The sequence below is a fragment of the Sus scrofa genome, chromosome 15, assembly GCF_000003025.6.
Source record: "Sus scrofa isolate TJ Tabasco breed Duroc chromosome 15, Sscrofa11.1, whole genome shotgun sequence".
Lineage (NCBI taxonomy): Eukaryota > Metazoa > Chordata > Mammalia > Artiodactyla > Suidae > Sus > Sus scrofa.
The window spans coordinates 130431926-130451956 of record NC_010457.5 but is presented as its reverse complement, the minus strand read 5'-3'; the positions used below and the strand labels follow the sequence as shown (position 1 = coordinate 130451956).

The 20031-nt window shown below is 40.8% G+C and overlaps 1 protein-coding gene across 1 annotated transcript in view; it reads left to right on the top strand.

Moving 5' to 3' along the window:
• DNER (delta/notch like EGF repeat containing) overlaps positions 1–20031 on the top strand; it is a 339885-nt gene that overhangs the window by 302087 nt on the left and 17767 nt on the right. Inside the window, exons 10-11 of the mRNA XM_021076495.1 lie at positions 2522–2635; positions 18473–18604. Of these exons, the coding sequence (XP_020932154.1) occupies positions 2522–2635; positions 18473–18604 (246 nt within the window). The remainder of the gene's footprint in view (positions 1–2521; positions 2636–18472; positions 18605–20031) is intronic.

Sequence of the window (20031 nt, the reverse complement as noted above, 5' to 3'; positions counted from 1 at the left end):
CTTCCATTTAATTAGAACTACTTTATTCTCTTAACAATTGATACTCACTGTATTGTGAAGGATATCCATTTATTATGAAAGGAAATTCACATCAAATTTTAATAGAAGTACATCTTTTGCATTATTTTAAGTTCAAACGGATTATTTAAAAAGGAAAAAAAAAAAAAAAACCAGAAACGGTTTTACCTGAGTTGGTATTTAGTAAAGTAACACAGTTTGTAGATGAACCCTGTTTTTAGTAATGAAGAGTCTTGTGGGGATTATTTATCACCGGTAGATTGATTTTTCTAAAGTCTCTTTTTTCAAAGTTCTCATCTGTGAGCCTAAACAAAACTATTGCTTCTTTATCATGAACAAAGTCTTCTATTTTAAATTCTGCAGGCTTATGTAGGCAGCAGCTACTGAACAATTAGTAATTCCTTTTTTTATTATTATTACTCAAATGAATTTATCAGTCTGTAGTTGTATAATGATCATAACAATCCAGTTTCACAGGATTTCCATCCCACAGCCCGAGCACATCCCCCCACCCGCCTCATTTGATTCTTTCAAGTCAGCCTGTGCTCTTGTGAATCCATGGGAAAATGGAAATAGCAACTTCTGGATGCAGAGGCCACGAGAGATGACCGGTTCGACCATAGGACCAGCTTTACATAACAATGACCAGCTTTATGCTAATGCACACTTTAATATTTAAATTAGCTTGATCTTGAGTCCTGGGCTTGCCAAGGATGGGGAGATTCAGGGAGGTTCCATCAAGTGCCTGGAGACAGAAAGGGAGCCTAGGACCTGGCTTGGGGCAGGGAGCATTTCCTACCGGGTGTGAGGCGGTGGGGTTGGGATGGTGGTTGCAGGGAGAAAACTCAGGCCAAGATCTGAAAGGCGCTTTAGAAAAATATCTGGTAGAATATTGTTCATGGGTTGGATATGAGGGGCAAGGGATGAAAAGAAGTGAAAAACCGTTCTTTCTAAAATGTTCCACCAGGCTCAAAAAAATCGTCAGTGTGACTACAGATAGGTAGTTCTGCTTCTGTTTTTTCTTGCATTCTACCCCCCTGCTCCTTCGTCAGCCTTGCTTCTTAAGGCATTGAAAATTGAAAAAGAGATGAGAGAAAAAAAAAAGACCCAGCAAAGATAATTTCAGCAACAAAATGATGAGTCACTGCATGTGGTGGTCCTTGGTACAATAGGAGTGAAGTAAGGAAGTGGAAATTAAGTAAATACCACCCTGCTCTTCTTTGCTTTATGCTTATTTTTTCTGGAGCCTGCCAGAAAAGGGTGAGCATATCATTATATTCCTTCTTATGCAGAATGGAATTTATCTTCCTGTCCGAAGGGCGGAGGCATGAAAAAGAGAGATTAGTCAATCCATCCATCTTGGCACTGCAGTGAAACAACACCAGAGATCCTACCTTTCAAACAGTATTGGATTTTTCAAGTTTTTTTTTTTAATAAAATCATAAAATAATATCTACTTATTGTGAAAAATGTCCAACAATATAAAAATTCATAATGTGACATTCCAAGTAATTCATTCTTCTCTCATCCCACTTCAGGCATTTGCGTACATGCATGCACATGTAGACTTTTTTTTTTTTTTTTTCTACCAATGGGAACTGTTTTTGTTACAAAGACTTTTCTTGGTGCCTCTTTTTTGCTGAATGGGTGCTGAGCTCCATAGAGTGTTGTCTATTTCTGTGGCCAGGCTGAGCTCTGTCTCAGTGAACCACACCCAGGGCACAGATTCCCATGCAAGTTGCCAGCATCACATGCATCAGCTGCAAGTTGTCAGATCCCAGCTCCTTCCCCGCCAGCCTGGTGACCTTGCGTTTGGTTCTTTGTCTTAAAGTGTCCGTGTGAGGATCGTGTTAAAGCACAAGACACACAAAGGTCTGGAACATGGTAGGTGCCCAACACGTTCCCTTGAACCTACGGTGAGCTGGCTGGCTCTTTGGGAATGAAGTCTAAGGTCAAAAGGTGCCTTCTCTCCCCTGCAGTTTTCCAAAGTACATCTGGGGCTCGTTTAAATATCCAACTCCAAATCTTCCCCTTCGGGATACTGTTTATTAATGATATTGGTATTTTACGTAGGCTCTCCGGCGATGTTCTGTTTCTTTTGGAGACTTAGAAAGCATTTGTCATGGGTGAATTTTATCGTTCAAAGTTTTAACTTTCTGTTCCCCACGCTTTGGGGCATGTGGACAGAAAAAGTGCATAAAAGACTTTATGGTAGGACCTATGAGTGGGAACTGAATTTGTTATTTTCTCATACGGTATGTTTTTACAACAATCTAAAGTCAAGGGTGGGTATGCGAATACACACACATGTGTACACAAGTACGTGTACACACACCCACACACATGTGTGCACATGCACGTGTACACACACCCACACCCACACCCCCTCTCTGGGCATCAGTCTCCACACCTGTTCAAGGCTGTTCAGACACTTCCCTCTCAAAGGCCATGGGAGGTGGAGATTCCTTAATGAGTCACCCCTTTTGTATCTGTTTCTGTGCAGGAATCCACTGTGAATCCTACAAGGACCCCTGTGCGAACATCAGCTGTCTGAACGGAGGTACCTGTGACAGTGAAGGCCTCAATGGCACGTGTGTCTGCGCCCCAGGGTTTACAGGCAAGTGACCTGGGAACGGAGTTGTCTGGTTTATCACAAAATTCCTGAGATTGCAGTTGTTAAAAACTCCAGAAACCTCTATGCATACATTATTGCAAAATTGGAACGCCATCGCAAAACGTAGTAGGCGTCGCTTGGATGACGATCTGTTTGAGGACAGTCTACTGTGTTGTCATTAAATGAGGCTTTTCTGAGTTCAGCCTTCGGTGTGGAGACTGTCCGGGACTGCCGTTTGCCGTATGTGGGCAGACCTCTGGCTTTGACACATGAGAAATGAGCCATTACACTGACACCTGAGAAGGTTTCAGGGCTAGTGGAGGCAAGAAAGAGAAAGGAAGGATCAAAGGTGTCAGCTGTAGAAATTGCAATCAGCGACCACCTTTATTTTTTTAAGTGTATTTTTTATTAGAGTATAGTTGATTTACGATGTAGTGGCAATTTCTGCTGTACAGCATAGTGACCCAGTCATACATACATACGTACATGTATGAACATACACACATCCTTTTTTCTCATATTATTTTCCACCATGCTCTATCCCAGGAGACTGGATAGAGTTCCCTGTGCTATACAGCAGGACCTCCTTGGTTATCCATTCTAAATGTCATAGTTTGCATCTACTAACCCCAAATTCCCCATCCATCCTACTTCCTCTCCCCTCCCCTTTGGCAACCACTAGTCTGTTCTCTATGTCCGTGAGTCTATTTTTGTTTTGTAGGTAGGTTCATTTGGGCCATATTTTAGATTCTACGTAATAAATGATATCTTACAGTACTGGTCTTTTTTCTTTCTGACTTACTTCACTTAGTATGAGAATATCTAGTTGCATCCATGTTGCTGCAAATGGCATTATTTCATTCTTTTTTATGGCTGAGTAGTATTCCATTGTGTATATGTACCACATCTTCTTAATCCAGTCATCTGTTGATGGACATGTGGGTTGTTTCCATGCCTTGGCTATTGTGAATAGTGCTACACTGAACATAGGGGTGCATGTATCTTTTTCAATGAGAGTTTTATCCAGTTATTCCAAGGAGTGGGCTTGCTGGGTCATATGGTAGTTCTATATTTAGTTTTCTGAGGAACCTCCGTACTGTTCTCCATAGTGGTTGCACCGATTTACATTCCCACCAACGGTGGAGGAGGGTTTCCTTTTCTCCACACCCTCTCCAGCATTTGTTATTTGTAGACTTATTAATGATGGCCATTCTGACCAGTATGAGGTGTTACCTTATTGTAGTTTTGATTTGCATTTCTCTAATACTTAGTGATGGTAAGCATTTTTTTTCATGTGCCTTCTGGCCATCTGTGTGTCTTCTTTGGAGAAATGCCTATTTAGGCCTTCTGACCACCTTTATTTTTCCTGAAAGATGGAATAGTGACTGATTTTTTTTTTTTTTTTTGTCCTTTTGCCATTTCTTGGACCACTCCCGCGGCATATGGAGGTTCCCAGGCTAGGGGTCGAATCGGAGCTGTAGCTGCCAGCCTACGCCAGAGCCAGAGCAACGCAGGATCTGAGCTGCGTCTGTGACCTACACCACAGCTCACGGCAATGCCAGATCCTTAACCCACTGAGCAAGGGCAGGGACTGAACCCGCAACCTCATGGTTCCTAGTCGGATTCGTTGACCTCTGCGCCACGACGGGAACTCCGTGACTGAATTTTGAATGATGGCAAGGTGGTGGTGGTGGGAAATCAAGGAGAGATACTCTAGGTTCAAGGCTGGATTATTAGTGAAGGTAAGGATGGGGAGGGGGAGAGGGGAAAGGGAGAGAGCTACCTGATGGCAAAGCAGGTGGGGAGGACAGGGCTGGGTACAAGAGGAGCCTCAGTGGCCCCTGGACTCTGAGTGGGAAGAGTCCCTTCTAGACTAGGGGGTCCAGATTAACAAGGGCTCCGTCTAAGTCACCCCAAGGTTTCAGGAGTTTGTGAATCTCCCAGAACAGAGGTGAAGTGTTGTATGTATGTATTTAGGCTGAGAGAAGGCTCTCAAATCTTCATCAGATTCTCAAAAGAAGTTATGAACCATTTGGGTATAAGAGGTTCCATCCTTTGCTTTGCCAGCCAAATGCAGGAGTCTGGAGACGTAGAGCTTAGGTCAGATCTCTGTTTTCAGCACTTGCTCAACTAACAGAAGCATCCGAGTCACTCTGATTTACAGATTGGGGAAGGTTGGCATATAAGGTGCAGTAGAAGGTGGGCACTGCAGGAAGACATGTGCTCTTGGCTGGAGAAGACCTGGCGTGCTCACCTCTCCCCGCTAAGCCAATGCGGCCATCCCTTCACTCCAGAGAATTTCACAGAGCCTGGGCCCCAGGTCCATCCCTGAGGAGCCCCATTTGTGCTTCTGGGGAAGATGTGGGAGAAGCAGCTTCTGATCTTCTTTCTATTTATCTGTGTCACATCCTGGGTTTTCCTTTTGGCTTTTCCTGGGGCTGGGGAGTGGGCTCACTCCAGAAATTGATTTGCAGATGGTTTTGTTTCTCTGACTGGTTTATAAACACACAGACGTTTATTCTCATCAATAGACACAAAAGACAAAAAAAATAAAAATGTATTACATCAAAAGACAAAAAAATAAAAATGTATGTATTTCATCAAAAGACAAAAAAAATAAAAATGTATGTATTTCATCAAAAGACAAAAGACAAAAAAATAAAAATGTATGTATTTCATAAATGTGTTTTCACATTAAGAAATGTGCTTCTGTTTTATCATTTTTATTGGCTGCCCTTTCATCCATTTGTATGGTACATTGTGATTTTTTTTTTTTTTTGTCCTTTTAGGGCCGCACCTGTGGCATATGCAGGTTCCCAGGCTAGGGGTCTAATTGGAGGTATAGCTGCTGGCCTACGCCAGAGCCACAGCAATGCCAGATCCGAGCTGCATCTGCAACCTACACCACAGCTCACCTCAACACCGGATCCTTCACCCACTGAGCGAGGCCAGGGATCAACCTGCAACCTCATGGCTCCTAGTCGGATTCGTTTCTGCTGTGCCACGACAGGAACTCCAAGATTTCTTTTTAACCCATCCTCAAGTCAGCTTTTGGAAAGTTGGGAACCTTTTCCTATTATAAACATTTGCACTGAATATTTTTGCATGTGGATCTTTATGAACTTGTATGATTATTTGTTTGAGCTAATTTCCTAGGAATGGAATCCCAGGGTCCAGGAGAATACGTATTTATTTCCATACTGCTTTCCAGGAAGAATTCTTGTACCAGTATTCACTCCAGCCAGAGTGTACAGGAGCTTTTATTTCCTTGTCTTCACACAAATACTGAGAATTGTCATTCTGGTTGCTCCAAAGGCTATTTAAATGTTGTTTTAATCTGTAAATCTTTTATTACCAGTGAGATTGAATACTTTTAAAATATATTTATAGTCATTTGCATATTTTTCTTGAACTCTCTATTCCTATCCTTGGCTTGCTTTTCTATTAGATCATTCATGTATTAATCTTTATTCTTGATTTTAAATAGTCCTTTGTATTAAGTATATTACATTTGATCTATTATAGGTAGCCTTTTAAATGTATATAAAGTATTTTTTCTTATATATCATTTTAATTTTATATGGTTACATCTTTTTTTTTTTTTGGTCTATTTTTTAGGTCCACACCCTTGGCATATGGAGGTTCCCAGGCTAGGGGTTGAATAGGAGCTGCAGCTGCTGGCCTATGCCACAGCCACAGCAACACCAGATCTGAGCCATGTCTGCAACCTACACAACAGCTCATGGCAATGCCAGATCCTTAACTCACTGAGCAAGGCCAGGGATCAAACCTGCATCCTCATGGATGCTTGTCAGATTCATTTCCACTGAGCCACAATGAGAACTCCTATCATTACATCTTAATATTTTCTTTTTTTTTTCTTTTAGTCTTTTTTAGGGCTGCACCCATGGCATATGGAGGTTCCCAGGCTAGGGCTCGAATCAGAGCCATAGCTGCTGGCTTACGGCACAACCACAGCCACAGCCACACTGGATCCAAGCTGTGTCTTCGCCCTACACCACATCTCATGGCAACACCAGATCCTTAACCCACTGAGCAGGGCCAGGGATCAAACCCACATCCTCATGGATACTAGTCGAGTTCATTAACCACTGAGCCACGACAGGAACTCCCATCTTAATATCTTCTTTTGATTTCTTGTTGTGTGCTTGAAAGAGCCTGTATGTATGAAGATTTTATAAATATCCTCATATTCTAATTATATATGAGTTGTTGTGTAAACAAACTCTTTAATGCCTTTGAAATTTATCTTGGTATCTTTTGGGAGATAAAATACAATCTTTTTTTGCTTAATCAATATTTTTTATTAAGATTTCGTTGATTTATAGTTTAAAGTTTAGTTGTGCCAATTTGTGCTGTATAGCAAAGTGACTGAGTCATACATGTGTATACATTCCCTTTCTCATATTATCTTCCTTAACAGTCTACCCCAAGAGACTGGATAGAGTTCCCTGTGCTCTACAGTAGGACCTCGTTGCTTATCCATTCTGAATGTCATAGTTTGCATCTACCAACTCCAAATTCCCCGCCCAACCCACTCCCTCTCCCCTCCCCCTTGGCAACCACAGGTCTGTTCTCTATGTCTGTGAGTCTTGTTTCTGTTTTGTAGGTAGGTTCAGTTGGGCCATATTTTAGATTCCGCATATAAGTGAGATCATATGGTGAAATGCAGTCTTTTCTCTAGAATATTTATAAAATCTTCACTGCATACTCAGCGTTCATCCTTGCATGTCCCTCAAAGACATGAAGTTGTTCTGAATGGAAACTGAGGCATCATTTTGATGCCCTCCTTCCCTCCTCCCTTATCTGCATCCAAGCACCATGAAGTCCAAGAACCGCTAGATCCCTTCCCTTCTTCCTAGAGCCGACACCAGGCTGCCTGCTCCTCCACCTGCACTAGTGCTGGGCTCTCCCCACCCCATCCCCCTTCACCCCAAACATTCTCCACACTGAGGAGACCTTTCGAATGAAAATCAAATCTTGTCTCTCCCTACTTAAAATCACCTACTGGCGTTCCATTATAACTTGAAGAAGAAGATCCAAGCCCTTAGCTTGATCAAGACCTGGGAGGTCTGGCCCCGTTCAGTCTCTCCAGACTTGTCCTGAGCATCCCCCACCCCCACCCCCGCCTCCTTGATTCCTGAACACCCATGTCAGGCTCTTCTTGGCAATGTTCTTCCCCCCACCTCCTTCCCCAACCCTCTCTGCTTCCCGCGCCCTCCAGATCCACACTCTAGCTGGAAAGTCCATCCCTGGGTGTTTCTTCATGGTACTCACCACAATCACAGAAAGCAGTGGGACTCTTCCAATGAAGTAGGTTCCAACCTCACTCTAACTGACCTTTGAAAACAACCAATGCCTGTGTCTATTCAACCCTGGTAATTTTTCAACCTTGGGACCATGGAATATTCCCTAAAGTTGTTATGGAGAGTTGTTCTATTAATGTGTTTTACAAAACATGGGTCCCATGAGATGCTCTGTGGAAGAAATCCTTTGTGGCCAAGAGAAACTGGGGACACGGTACATACCACGGAGGGATTCATCAAGGATGCCCACATATGAGAGGCTCTGACAGTAAAGAATCTTATTTGCCTTTATTTCCCAAATTTAATTAATCATAGAACTTTTTTTTCCCTCCTTAAAAAAGACCCTATTCTGAGAACTAGCTTTCTGTGGGAGGGGCTGTTAAAATGTGGGCTATCACCATGCAGGGAATACTGGTGCCTCTACCCTTTGAGTTGCTACTGTGGAATTAAACACTTTTTTAAATTAAATCTGAGGTTTAGCAAAACTTATTCTTGGCCAGCTATTAAATGCTCAAAACTCCCTAACTGACTGAGTGGAGTGAATTAGGCAACTCATTGTTTTCTAATTAGACACTCAGTCTAATGTCACACCTACCTTATGATAATGGCCTTTGTAGCTGGGTCAAACACTTCAACTCTCAGACCAGAAAGTTAACTCTGGGAGATGGTATGTGGGGCATTCTGCCCTATCTTAATGAACTTAAGCTTTTTCTTAAAGTATGCTTCTGTCCTCTCACCTCTGCATGCCTCCTTCACAGCTCTCTCCCTAGGACCTGGGAGCTTTAGAAGAAAATTATTGAAATATATTTGACTTACAAATGTCATGTTAATTTCTATTGAACAGCAAAATGATTCAGTTATACATACACGTATTCTTTTTAATGTTCTTTTCCGTTATGGCTTATCTCAGGATACTGACTATAGTTCCCTGTGCTATAGAGTAGGACCTCGTCGTTTATCGATCCTCTGTATAATAGTCGGCATCCGCCAGTCCCGATGTCCCAATCCTTGCTTCCACCAGCAGCCCTCCCTGCTGGCAACCACAAGACTGTTCTCTATGTCTGAGTCTGTTTCTGTTTTGTAGATATGTTCGTTTTGGTTATATTTTAGATCCCATATGTAAGTGACATGATATGGTGTTTGTCATTTTTCAGTTTTTAACTCATCTGCTGTCCAGTCTTGTCTCTAAGGTTTTCTAATTCCCCTGCTGGAAGTATTTGGCTCAGGACCAGTAGATGGAAAGAAAGGAACACCCTCATGCAGCACGATTTCTCTAGGACCTGCTGTTTCTATCTGAAACCTTAGACTGGAGATAACTGTCCTCCAGTAGGGAAGCCCAAAGCTCTTTCAGGTCCATTGCCATTGCCACTAAGGCAGTAATCCAAATGGGACGCCGGTGACCCATTGCTTTCTCACCCTAGCAGAAAATCTGTGTGCATTATTACAAGTCAAATAATGTTATTATATTTCCCTCTGTTTTCTAACTCCACTGCTTTTCAGTATCTGTCCTTCAGTTCACAAGAGTATTCTACGATTTCCAGGTCATTTTCATGGGCAAATGCCATCAGTGTTTTATTCTCATTGAGATTTTAATTTGCATTTCTTTGATGTTGAGCATCTGTCATGTAATTGTTGACCATTCATATGTCTTACCTTGTGAAGTGTCTTTTGAAATCTTTTACCCATTTTAAACAAATTGGAATTTTGCCATATTAGTGAGTTGCAAGAGTTATCTACACATTCTAGATATACCTCCTTTGCCACATAAACATTTTGCTCATCATTCATTCTTATTTCCCCCAGAAGGATATCCATGCATTCTTAGTGGTATTTTTGTGCGGAGCAAGCATTTTTATTGTTGGCGATCTCTAAATTATCAGTTTTTTTTTCTTTTTTGGTTTGTTCTCTCTTTGCCTACCTTACACCGATGACATTTTATCCAATGTTTTCTTCTAGAATTTTCAAAAATAGGTTTTGCTTTTAAGTTTAGGTTTTCGGTTAATTTTTCTGTGCATGGTATGATCTAAGGATGGAAGTTTATGTTTTCTGCATGTGAATATCCAGTTATTCGAGCATCTTAGCTAATGGAATTCATTAACACAGCTTTTTAAAGGAATAATTGACTATAATGTCTCTTTTTTCCCTTTGGTTGTTTTTTTTTTTTTAAAGCACAGTTTTTATCTTGAGAAAATTGGAACTTCAAACTTCATAAGCCATTTAAGAAATGATACAGAGGGATCTAGTGAACGCTTTAGCCATTTGCCTCCAATGATAACACATTGTACAACTCTAGCGTACAGCCACATCCAAGATATTGACATCGATACAGTCAAGATATGGAACATTTTCCTCCTGAGGATTTCTCATGCTGCCCTTTTATAACCACACCCATTTCTCTTCTGCCACAGAACGCTTTCCTTAGTCCCTGGAAACCACTGTTCTGCATTTATATAGTTTTGGTATTTCAAGAATGTTTTATAAAAGGAATCATGTAGCATGTAGCCTTTTGGATTTTTTTTTTCTTTTTCACACAGCATAAATCTCAGGAGATTCATCCAGATCACTGCTTGTATCAAGTTTCTCCCTTTTTATTGTTGAGCAGCATTCCATGGTATGAATATACCACAGTTTGTTTAACTATTCAGCTGTTGAATGAAATCTGGGTGGTTTCCAATTTTGAGCTATTATGAATAAAGCTGCTGTAAACTCTCATTTACAGGTTTTTGTGTGAATATAAGTTTTCATTTTCTTCTGGAATGGTTGCCCAGAAGTTCAAGTGCTGGGTCATATGGAAGTTGCATGTTTCATTTTCAAAAAAAATGCCAAAAGGTTAAGAATGGCTTAACCATTTTTCCTTCCCATCAACATGTAGAGTGATCTAGTTTCTCTCCATCCTTGGCAGCATTTAGTATTATCTTCATTTTTAATTTTAGCCATTTTGATATGTGTTTCATGATAATTTGTGGTTTTAATTTGAGTTTCCCTAATGAAAAATGATGTTACACCTCTTTTCATGTGATTATTTGACATCTGTACATCCTCTTTGGCGAAATGTTTCTTCATGTCTTTTGTCCATTTTCTGGTCAGGTCACATCGTATCAAGCCTCCGTACCATCAGTGTGATTTCGGACCTTAGACGGTGACCTTGGTCACCTAACTGAGGTCGTGTCTGTCAGGTTTTTCTCTGTGATGCTGATCTTTCCCCCTCTTGGCACACTTTGCTTTTTGAAAGGAGGTTACTGTGTGTGGACCACACTTAAGGAATGGGGAGTTATTTGAGGGTAGAGTAGCTACAGAAACTATGTGAAATTTTGCTATAGGAAAGATTTGTCTGTTTCCCCACAGTTTTTTATTGGATCATTTATTTCAATCATGTGGACTCACAGATACTTATTTTGAGTTATATCATCCAAACCATTGAATTGATTTTGTTGCTCAAAATGTCCCAATTTGGACATTGAGTGTTCTTTCATTTGGCTCCGATGTCCCTTTGACATACCCCAGTGTCATGCTGTTGTTGGTGGGGTGTATATGTGGGTGTGTGAACACTTGTATGCTTTCTGGCACTCTCAGATGCTGCAGTCTGATCTTGTATATTTCCTACTACAATCTTAGAATCAAACATTTCTCTGAGGAGCCCAGATTCCTTTTTTGGAGAATGGTACTCGAAACTAAGACCTGTGTACCCACTATACGCATTGTTCCTGGGATGTCTTTGCTTCTAGGTCCCCTTAGCTGACATCACAATGGGATGTGTGTGTAAACTAACCTGTGCATGTACCCATATCTATAAATATTGCCCATATGTAATTATCTCTATCTAAATTAAACTAAACATGAATTTATACCGATTTCTCCCATTCTAATCCAGTACTCCCTGCATCATTCTGACCTTCTCCCTTTGTTTATCTGTAGATTCCCACACCAACAGCAAGATTCCTGGATCCTACCATCCAAGCTCCATTTACTTGTTTAATTCCTGTGTGATGTAAAGCAGTATCAGAATTCTTAACTTGTATCTTTGTGGGAAACAACTTTGTAAACTAGAGCGCAGTGCTTATGTATAGCTCCTTCTGCATTTAGTCCTACCAGCTCTACTCATTTCCAAAGATACTTAGGTTGGCACTGCCCCTTACCCCTCAGTAAGGGTGTTTCATAGATTTATAATTACAGTAGATTTTTTTTTCCATAGTTTGCCTTCTTTCCTGGGCTCTTTCAACTAGACAATTTGTTTTTGTATTTCCTATAGAAGTACAATTTCTCAAGCACCACTCATTATTAAAAAGCCTGTGTTTTCCTCATCGAATTGCTTTTGTGAGAGAAAGTGAGCTTAAGTCCTTCTATTCTGCCATCTTAATCCCCTCCCACCTGAATTGCTTTTGAATGTTTATCAGTACTCAGTTGATCGTATTTGTATAGGTTTGGTTTGGATTTTCCATTCTTTTTCTTTGTTCTATGTGTCTGTTCCTCTGCCAGTACAACTCAGTCTTGATTACTATAGATATGTAATAAACTATTGAAATCAGGCAGAGTGATTTCCCTCAATTACTCTCTTTTGTTCTAAACCATTTGACCTGTACTAATTTATTTGCCTTTTTTTTTTTTTTTTTTTTTGTCTTTTTTGCTATTTCTTGAACTGCTCCCTTGGCATATGGAGGTTCCCAGGCTAGGGGTTGAATCGGAGCTGTAGCCACGGGCCTACGCCAGAGCCACAGCAACACGGGATCTGAGCCACGTCTGCAACCTACACCACAGTTCACGGCAACGCCAGATCGTTAACCCACTGAGCAAGGGCAGGGACCGAACCCGCAACCTCATGGTTCCTAGTTGGATTCATTAACCGCTGTGCCGCTATGGGAATCCCTATTTGCTTTTTAATACAAATATTAGGATGATCTTATCTATCTCTGGAAAAGATTTTGATACAGTGTTGATAGGACTTGTGTTAAACCTGTGTCTTAATTTGGAAAGAATTGTTATCTTTGCTATTTGGAGTCCTCCAATCCATGAACATAGTATGCCATTCCATTTATTTAGATTTTCTTTGATTTCTTTCATCAGCATTTTGTAGTTTTCAGCATGCAACTCCTATCCATGTACAACTAAATCTCTCTTTTCTGAGTGATTATAAATAGAATTGTAGTTTGCCGTGCACATGTTCACTGCTAGTTTGTAGATATACAATTGATTTTTTGTATGTTTACTTTGTATCCTGTGACTTTTCAGAGAAATAGTTCTTTGTTTCATTGACTTTCTGTATTGTTTTTCTTTCTTCAATTTCATCGACTTCTGCTTTTACCTCTATTATTGATTTTCATCTACTAGTTTTGGGTTTACGTTGCTCTCCTCCTTCTAGGTTCTTTAGCTGTGACCTTATATGATTGATTTGAGGCTTTTCCTCATTTCTAATATATGCATTTAGTACTATAAATTCTCCTCTCCATAGCGCTCCTACGGCAGTGTCCCATAAATTTTATGTTGTATTTTCATTCAATGTGAAGGGTTTTTTTTGGTTTTTTTTTTTTGTTTTTTTTTTTTGTTTTGTTTTGTTTTTTTAGGTTCGTTTAGATTATCTTTTTGGTCCACTTATAGGTGTGTTATATAGTGAGGTACTTTTTTAATGCACCTTCTGGCATTTCTGGGTTGCTGGCTTCTCCAGCACATAGTCTGAAACATGTGAGGCTGAAAGAAAACACCATCATGTTGTCTCTTGGGTCCTGAAGTTCTTTGCCAGACTGTCTCCTTTCAGTCTCTCCATATATATATATAATATCCAGAGTTTATACTTGTTCTTAGTGCAAGGAGTAGGAAAAATACATATGTTCCATATTTTTGGAAACAGAAGTCACTCTCTGGTTGATTTTGGAATTTTTCCTTTATTCCTGCCTTTTAGCAAATTGATTGTGATGTGCTATAGGGTGATTTTTGTTGCTTTTTATTTTGGCTGTGATTTGTTTTACTTCTTGAATCTGTGGTTTTATAATTTTCATCAAATTTGGAAAATTTTTAGCCAAATATTTTATGCATTGCCCCCCTTTCTAGGGCTCTAGTTACACATATGTTAGACTCAGAATTGTTCAACAGGTCACTGAATCTCTGTTCAGTTAATAATATTATTTTCCCCTTGAGCTGTCTAGCCTCTATTACTCTGTTTTCAAGTTTACTAATCTTTTATTCAGAAACATCTAATCTACTGTTACAACCACTCAGTGTTGTTTTATTTGTTTTTAATTTCGTAAAATGAGTTTTTCATATTTAGATGTTCTATTCAGTTTTTTTTTTTTTAACCTTCTATTTCTAACTTCATTTCCCCCATGTTTTTCCTTCACATTTTGAGTACATTTCTTGTTTACTCACCATCATCTGCTATTTCTGGGTCTCTGTCTTTTCCTTCTGGTTATGGGTCCCATGTTCCTGCTTTTTTTGCACATCTGATATTTTTTGTTTGAATGCTGGACATTGTGAGTTAAGTTGTTGAGTGACTGGGTTTCTTTGAAAAGTACTGGCCTTTTTTTATGGCATGTAGATAGATTACTTGCTGACCTGACTGATCCTTTCAAGGTTAGTTTTTATATTTTGGAGGTCTCTAGTAGCCTTTACTCTAGAGAGAGTTATGTCCTATTTATTACTAGGTGTGACTTTTCATTCCTGATTGCACTGGGTGGCCAGTGAAATGTCTGCATTCCGATTTGCAAGCATTTGCATACTTCCCAGTCCTCTGTGAGCTTTGGGAACTGTCCATCTTTCATCCTATTTGCCAGGACTATGGAGTTCCAACTTACTCATGCACAAGTACTCAGCAGCAAGCTCAAGGGATGCAGCATATTGCTAAAACTCCTTTTCTGAATGCCTCTCTCTTCTGTGGTGGTCTGTCTTACAAAGTACAGCTATGTTGGCCTCCACAAATTCCAGTTATTCCCCTCGGTTTGGTGAAACCATTGTGCTCTAAATTGGTTTCAGGCAGAAAGCCAGGATGATCATGATACTCAGCTGTTTTGTTTCTCTCCTCTCGGCAGTTATAGTCATGCACCACCTGTTGTCTAATGCCTTAAAATGTTTTTTCAAATATACATTTTGTCCACTTGTTTAATTTTTTACAGTGAGAAGCCAAGACCGTTTCCATCATGGTAGAATTTCCAAGTAATTCTTTAGACTCATTTCATCTGGAATAAAATACTTGCAAAGTATGAAGGAATTATAGTTAAACCACCCATTCCAGTGCCTGGCATATAATTGGCTTAGATTTAATCCTAGGTGTTATGATTATAATGACTTTCATTGATATCATTCAGTGTGGGCTCTATAAACCCAGGGATTTACTAATGGCAATGACTTTTGATTTCTTATCTTTATCATTTTAATTTATCCGAGGAAGGCATACAGAATTATACAGTACACTTGCAACTTTGTATAAATACTACCAAAGGTGATACCTACTAAACAGATTGCCTCTTAGAAGGTAGTCAATTGAAAAGCAATTGAAAAAGATTTAAAGTTCAGACTCTGATTTCCAGCCTTAGTCAAATAGAAATTTATTTTGTATTCTTTTTACAAATGTTATTCAAGTCTAACAGTGATTTAAAAGTAATTGATTTTCCCCACTCAAATAAAAAAAGTAAGCAAGTCAACGAAAAAGTCATCTGGCCCAAGCCAGCAAAAGCATAAAGATTTATTAAGTAAACTATGAGTGAAGAAAGATGATAGAATGTACTAAGAACTCTTTTACAGAAATAAGCTAAACTGCATATTGCTTGGAGATGGAATGGTGAGGTGTTGAAATGCATATGAAACCAGAATACTCCTAATACAGAGAAAAATAAATGGTACCAGAATTACTCTCTATAATTCATAATAAATCTTCAAATACCTTGCATAAGACGGATTGCAAAGTGCACGATCACGATGAAGCAGAGAAGAGCAGTCGTCTTTGAAAGTCTTCTGGCTGAAAATTTCCTTGAGTGGCCCCATCATTAGAATCACCCCATATGCCTCCTACCAGCATGTGACACAGTGAAGGCCTCAACTGCAGGCCAGTTGGGGGATAACTGATTCAGTTAGAAGTGTAGGCATGTTAATCTGTAAAATAGGCCAATGGAGTGAATCTAAAGATACTTGCCAACTGTGCTTTGCTCCCAGGCTCTGCCAGAGCACATATGCTGTGGAAATAGCTGCCAGCTCTTTGGACTTCTGACTGGCATGAAGTTTTCTCACAAACTAATATCATTGAACCCCAAGTAGAGCTCTAAGAACACTGGGGTGATGAAAGCCAGACTGGTAGGTTTGGGACTCTCTCTGGGCCCAAGTGCCTCTGGTTCCTTGGTCTTAGGTATTTGATAAATGTCTGCAGAAAAAGTTCATCCTATTTCTTCTTCCATTCTCTATTGCTACCAAGCTCTTCCAAAGTGGTTTCTCTTAAGAACAGATAAATCTAAGAATCTTGGACCTCTCTCACCTTTCTTAGAGCCACTTAGACGTTTAAGAGCAAAACCTGCATTAGAGCCACTCTGGACCCTGAATTTGGCATTTACCTCCCTAGGGAAGCTCTGGGCCAGAGCAGGACTGGGCGGCCTGGACTGACAGCTCCAGGACTGGACTGCCTAGAACTTAGGGAGTTAGAAGGGTTTGACACTGACATTAGATTTCTGGAACAGGGTGGGCTTTTGAGTTTTACTAGGCTACAGAAGTAGGAAGAAGTCAGGCCACTTCTGGAGCTGTCGCTGCAAAGATAACAGAGCATCTTATTTCAGAATTTGCAGTATTCAGATTGGCAGTGAAAGAAAGCCCCTGTTTAGTAAATACCTCAATTAAGCCTGTCTTTTTGAATGGATGGAAGGCGGTACTGATGTGTATATTTGTCAAGGCCTTTGATTTCATCCTTTTGACGTTTCTCAGCACGTTCTTTTTTATACGTCTCTTAAACTAGTCTACCATGTAATGCCATTTGTAATAGTTTAGTCTGTGCCCTTTTCCAGTCAGAGTGATTGCCCCATTAATAGAAAGACAACCTTTGAAATTGGTTAGCAAGAGGCAATCAATTTCACGTTTTTTTTTTCCCTATTGACATAAATGACTATATTTATTGCAGGAAACAAATTCACTTAGACACTACTGAATTATTTCCAACCGGGTAGGCCCTGGACGTAGTAAATGTTTCATTTGACAGATTTTACTTTAAAAATAAAATAGTCAGATGCCAGGTATGAAAAAAAGTGTGAAATGAAATAGACACGAAACATTTTAGTTTGAGATGCCACCTCTGAAATGGTCTGTGAGTGACGTATGGTGGTTTTGTAAACACAAGGTAAACCAACGGCAGATTAAGAGCCCTTTAAAACTAAGTAAGTGAACCTAGAAGAAATTTCCGAAGGAGACACCAAAACATTGCCTTTGAAAATGGACAAGATATTTGATTTTGCTCTTTTGCTTTAACTATGACTATAGCAGAGCAAGGAGATTTTTTAAAAATCACTTTTTACATTTAAGCAAATGGAGGTGTATTTGCAATTTTGTTTTTCTTGTTTTCAAACTTTTAAGAAAGAGTGCCGCAGCTTGACGTACCCTCTGTTTAGCTTTGCTGTGATGTCTTTAAGAGGAGTGCACATTTTGTATTGACTCATCACATGGCTTTAAAAATCACATGAAGATGGTTTTGTTTGTCTCATTTCTAATAACAAGCTGTTGGTCTTTGGACCATGGTGACTTCTGCCTGTGTTCTGATCTGTTAGTTTAAATCAGGCTTTCTTGGTGGGGAGGGGACAAGGGTGCCCCCCGCATGCTGGGTGTCGTATGATCAGGAGCCCCAAGTCACAGATTGCATTATGGGAGACGGACAGGCTGGAGCAGACTCAAGCTCCCTGCAGCTGGGCTCACCCCAGAAGTCACAACTGTCCTTCTTTAGGTGGATTTAATGTCCCCCCTGAGGATGTCAGTCCCTCCCAGAAGCAGATCCAGGAATTTGGCAAGAGGAGAATATTTTCCTCATTGACTCAGGCTAGGCACACAGCTGGGCCCTAGAACTATCCAGAAAACAGCCAAATGTCCAGACTCACACAATCAGACACTTGGCTACCAAAACAAACAAACAAAAAATCATAAACTGTGAGTTTTTGGCTTTCCGGAGTCTCAGAAAAATAAAATCAGACAATTCAACTGACTAAATCCAAAACAAAATGGATTTCTTTAATAAAATCAGGAACCCGAGTTTGTTTTTCCGGTAAACCTTGAAAGGTTTATTCAGACATAGGACTCAGCTTCAGATAACTAATTCAATGGATTAAAGGAGAGTCTTTTGACGGGTGCCGTGTTTTTTCTTTTTTAGTTTTACTTCAATAGGGGATCCTTTGTCTGGAATTTGGGGAGAGGTTTGACACTTTATTGCAAACAGCAAATTGGGCTGCATTGCTGGAGATCAGGACCCCAGCCTCAGAGCTTGGCTTAGCCGGAGAAGTGATGGGGGGGCCAGAGCCGTTGGGGCAGCTAGCTGGCTCACCGCCTCCTTTCTTAATCTCCTCAGGCGAAGACTGTGACATCGACATAAATGAATGTGACAGTAACCCCTGCCATCACGCCGGGACCTGCCTGGACCAGCCCAATGGGTATACCTGCCACTGCCCACATGGCTGGGTGGGAGCAAACTGTGAAATCCGTAAGTATTTCTGCAGCTCCGTCACTGTTATTTGCCATTACATTTTCATTCAACAAGCAGAGGATGCCAGTGGCACCCAGCCAGTCCTCGTAGACGAGGCGGTGAGGCCCTGGGGGGACCTCGTGTCACCCGCACCTCCGAGTCCCAGCAGAAGACTTTTGCTCACTGCCTTATTCAGCTCCCACTCGCTCTATGAATCCAGTCTTTCCACCGGGATGAGAAGATGCAGATGTCATCCAGAGGTCACAGCTGCTAAGAGAGCCAAAAATGTGCGTAGCTGAGAAACATTAGCATCGTATCAAGAAAGAGCGTCTTTGTGTTGAAAGAGTAAAACGAAACAAAACAAAACACACGCAGAATGTAAATTCACTTTGCGGTTATGTCTTCAAGTGTCTTCAGACGTATTCATTTCCATCAGTTGCCTGGAGAAAAGTCCAGTGAGGATGAGTGTAAAAGAAAACCTAAAAAGCATTTTAAGGGGCTTGGAGTGAAGTGTTCTCTAAAGACGGAGCCACGAGGTTTGACAGTGTCAGGATGGGGATTTTTTATACTAAAATAATGTCTCTATTGGGAGGGAGTTGAAAAGGAGAACTGCCCTGGAATTGAGTTTTCGTTGTTTTGTCAACTGCTGAAAATTTAACTGTAAAAGGTGTTTTCCTCTCATTTTAATTAGAGCAGGTGGGTTTGAATCTTTCATAACAGCTCCCTCCTGGGCCCTCTTGCCTCCTACTCCTCACGGGCAAAGCCAGCTCATCTGCTGTGTGAGTTTGGAAGGAGGCAGCTAGGTCTACATAGCACTGTCTGTCTCCTTCCTGGGCTGGCCTGCGGCTGCTTCTTCTCTTCCATGCTCTATGTGTTTCAAGAGCAGGCCCCTCACTGGTGGCCCAGCACAGCCTATGGCAAAGTGAGCTGGTCTAATGCCTAGTGTGTGTGTGTGTGTGTGTGTGTGTGTCTGAGGTCAGGGAGTGGCCAGTATCAGGAACTCTTCTTATCTGCAAATATGGACCACAGTCTTCAACAGCAGCTTGACCAGTACTGGAGGTGTTATTTGGGCTCTTCTCTGCTCACACTTTGTCTTTCATCTTGGCCCAGAGCTTGAGCGGGGAAGAGGATAATTCCTTTTAGGTCTTCCCCTCAACCTTTCCAAATACTTCCCTGCAGAATGGTCTTAGGATCAACTGTCCTTGCTCACAGTGGGGCGAAAAATACTCTTCTTGTTGAAAAAAAAAGGAAGGAGAGGGATTCCAGCGGTGCAAATGCGAAGGGCTGTGATTTGACATAGAATATTAAGACTTAAGTAGGTATAGGGTGTTAAGTCCAGTCTGGTGAGATCTGTTGGTGAAAAGGATCCCAGATGTAGGCAAACAGGACCTCTGTCCTTGCCCTGGGCATGGCGCTTACCATGTGGCTGAATTTAGTTGAGAAAT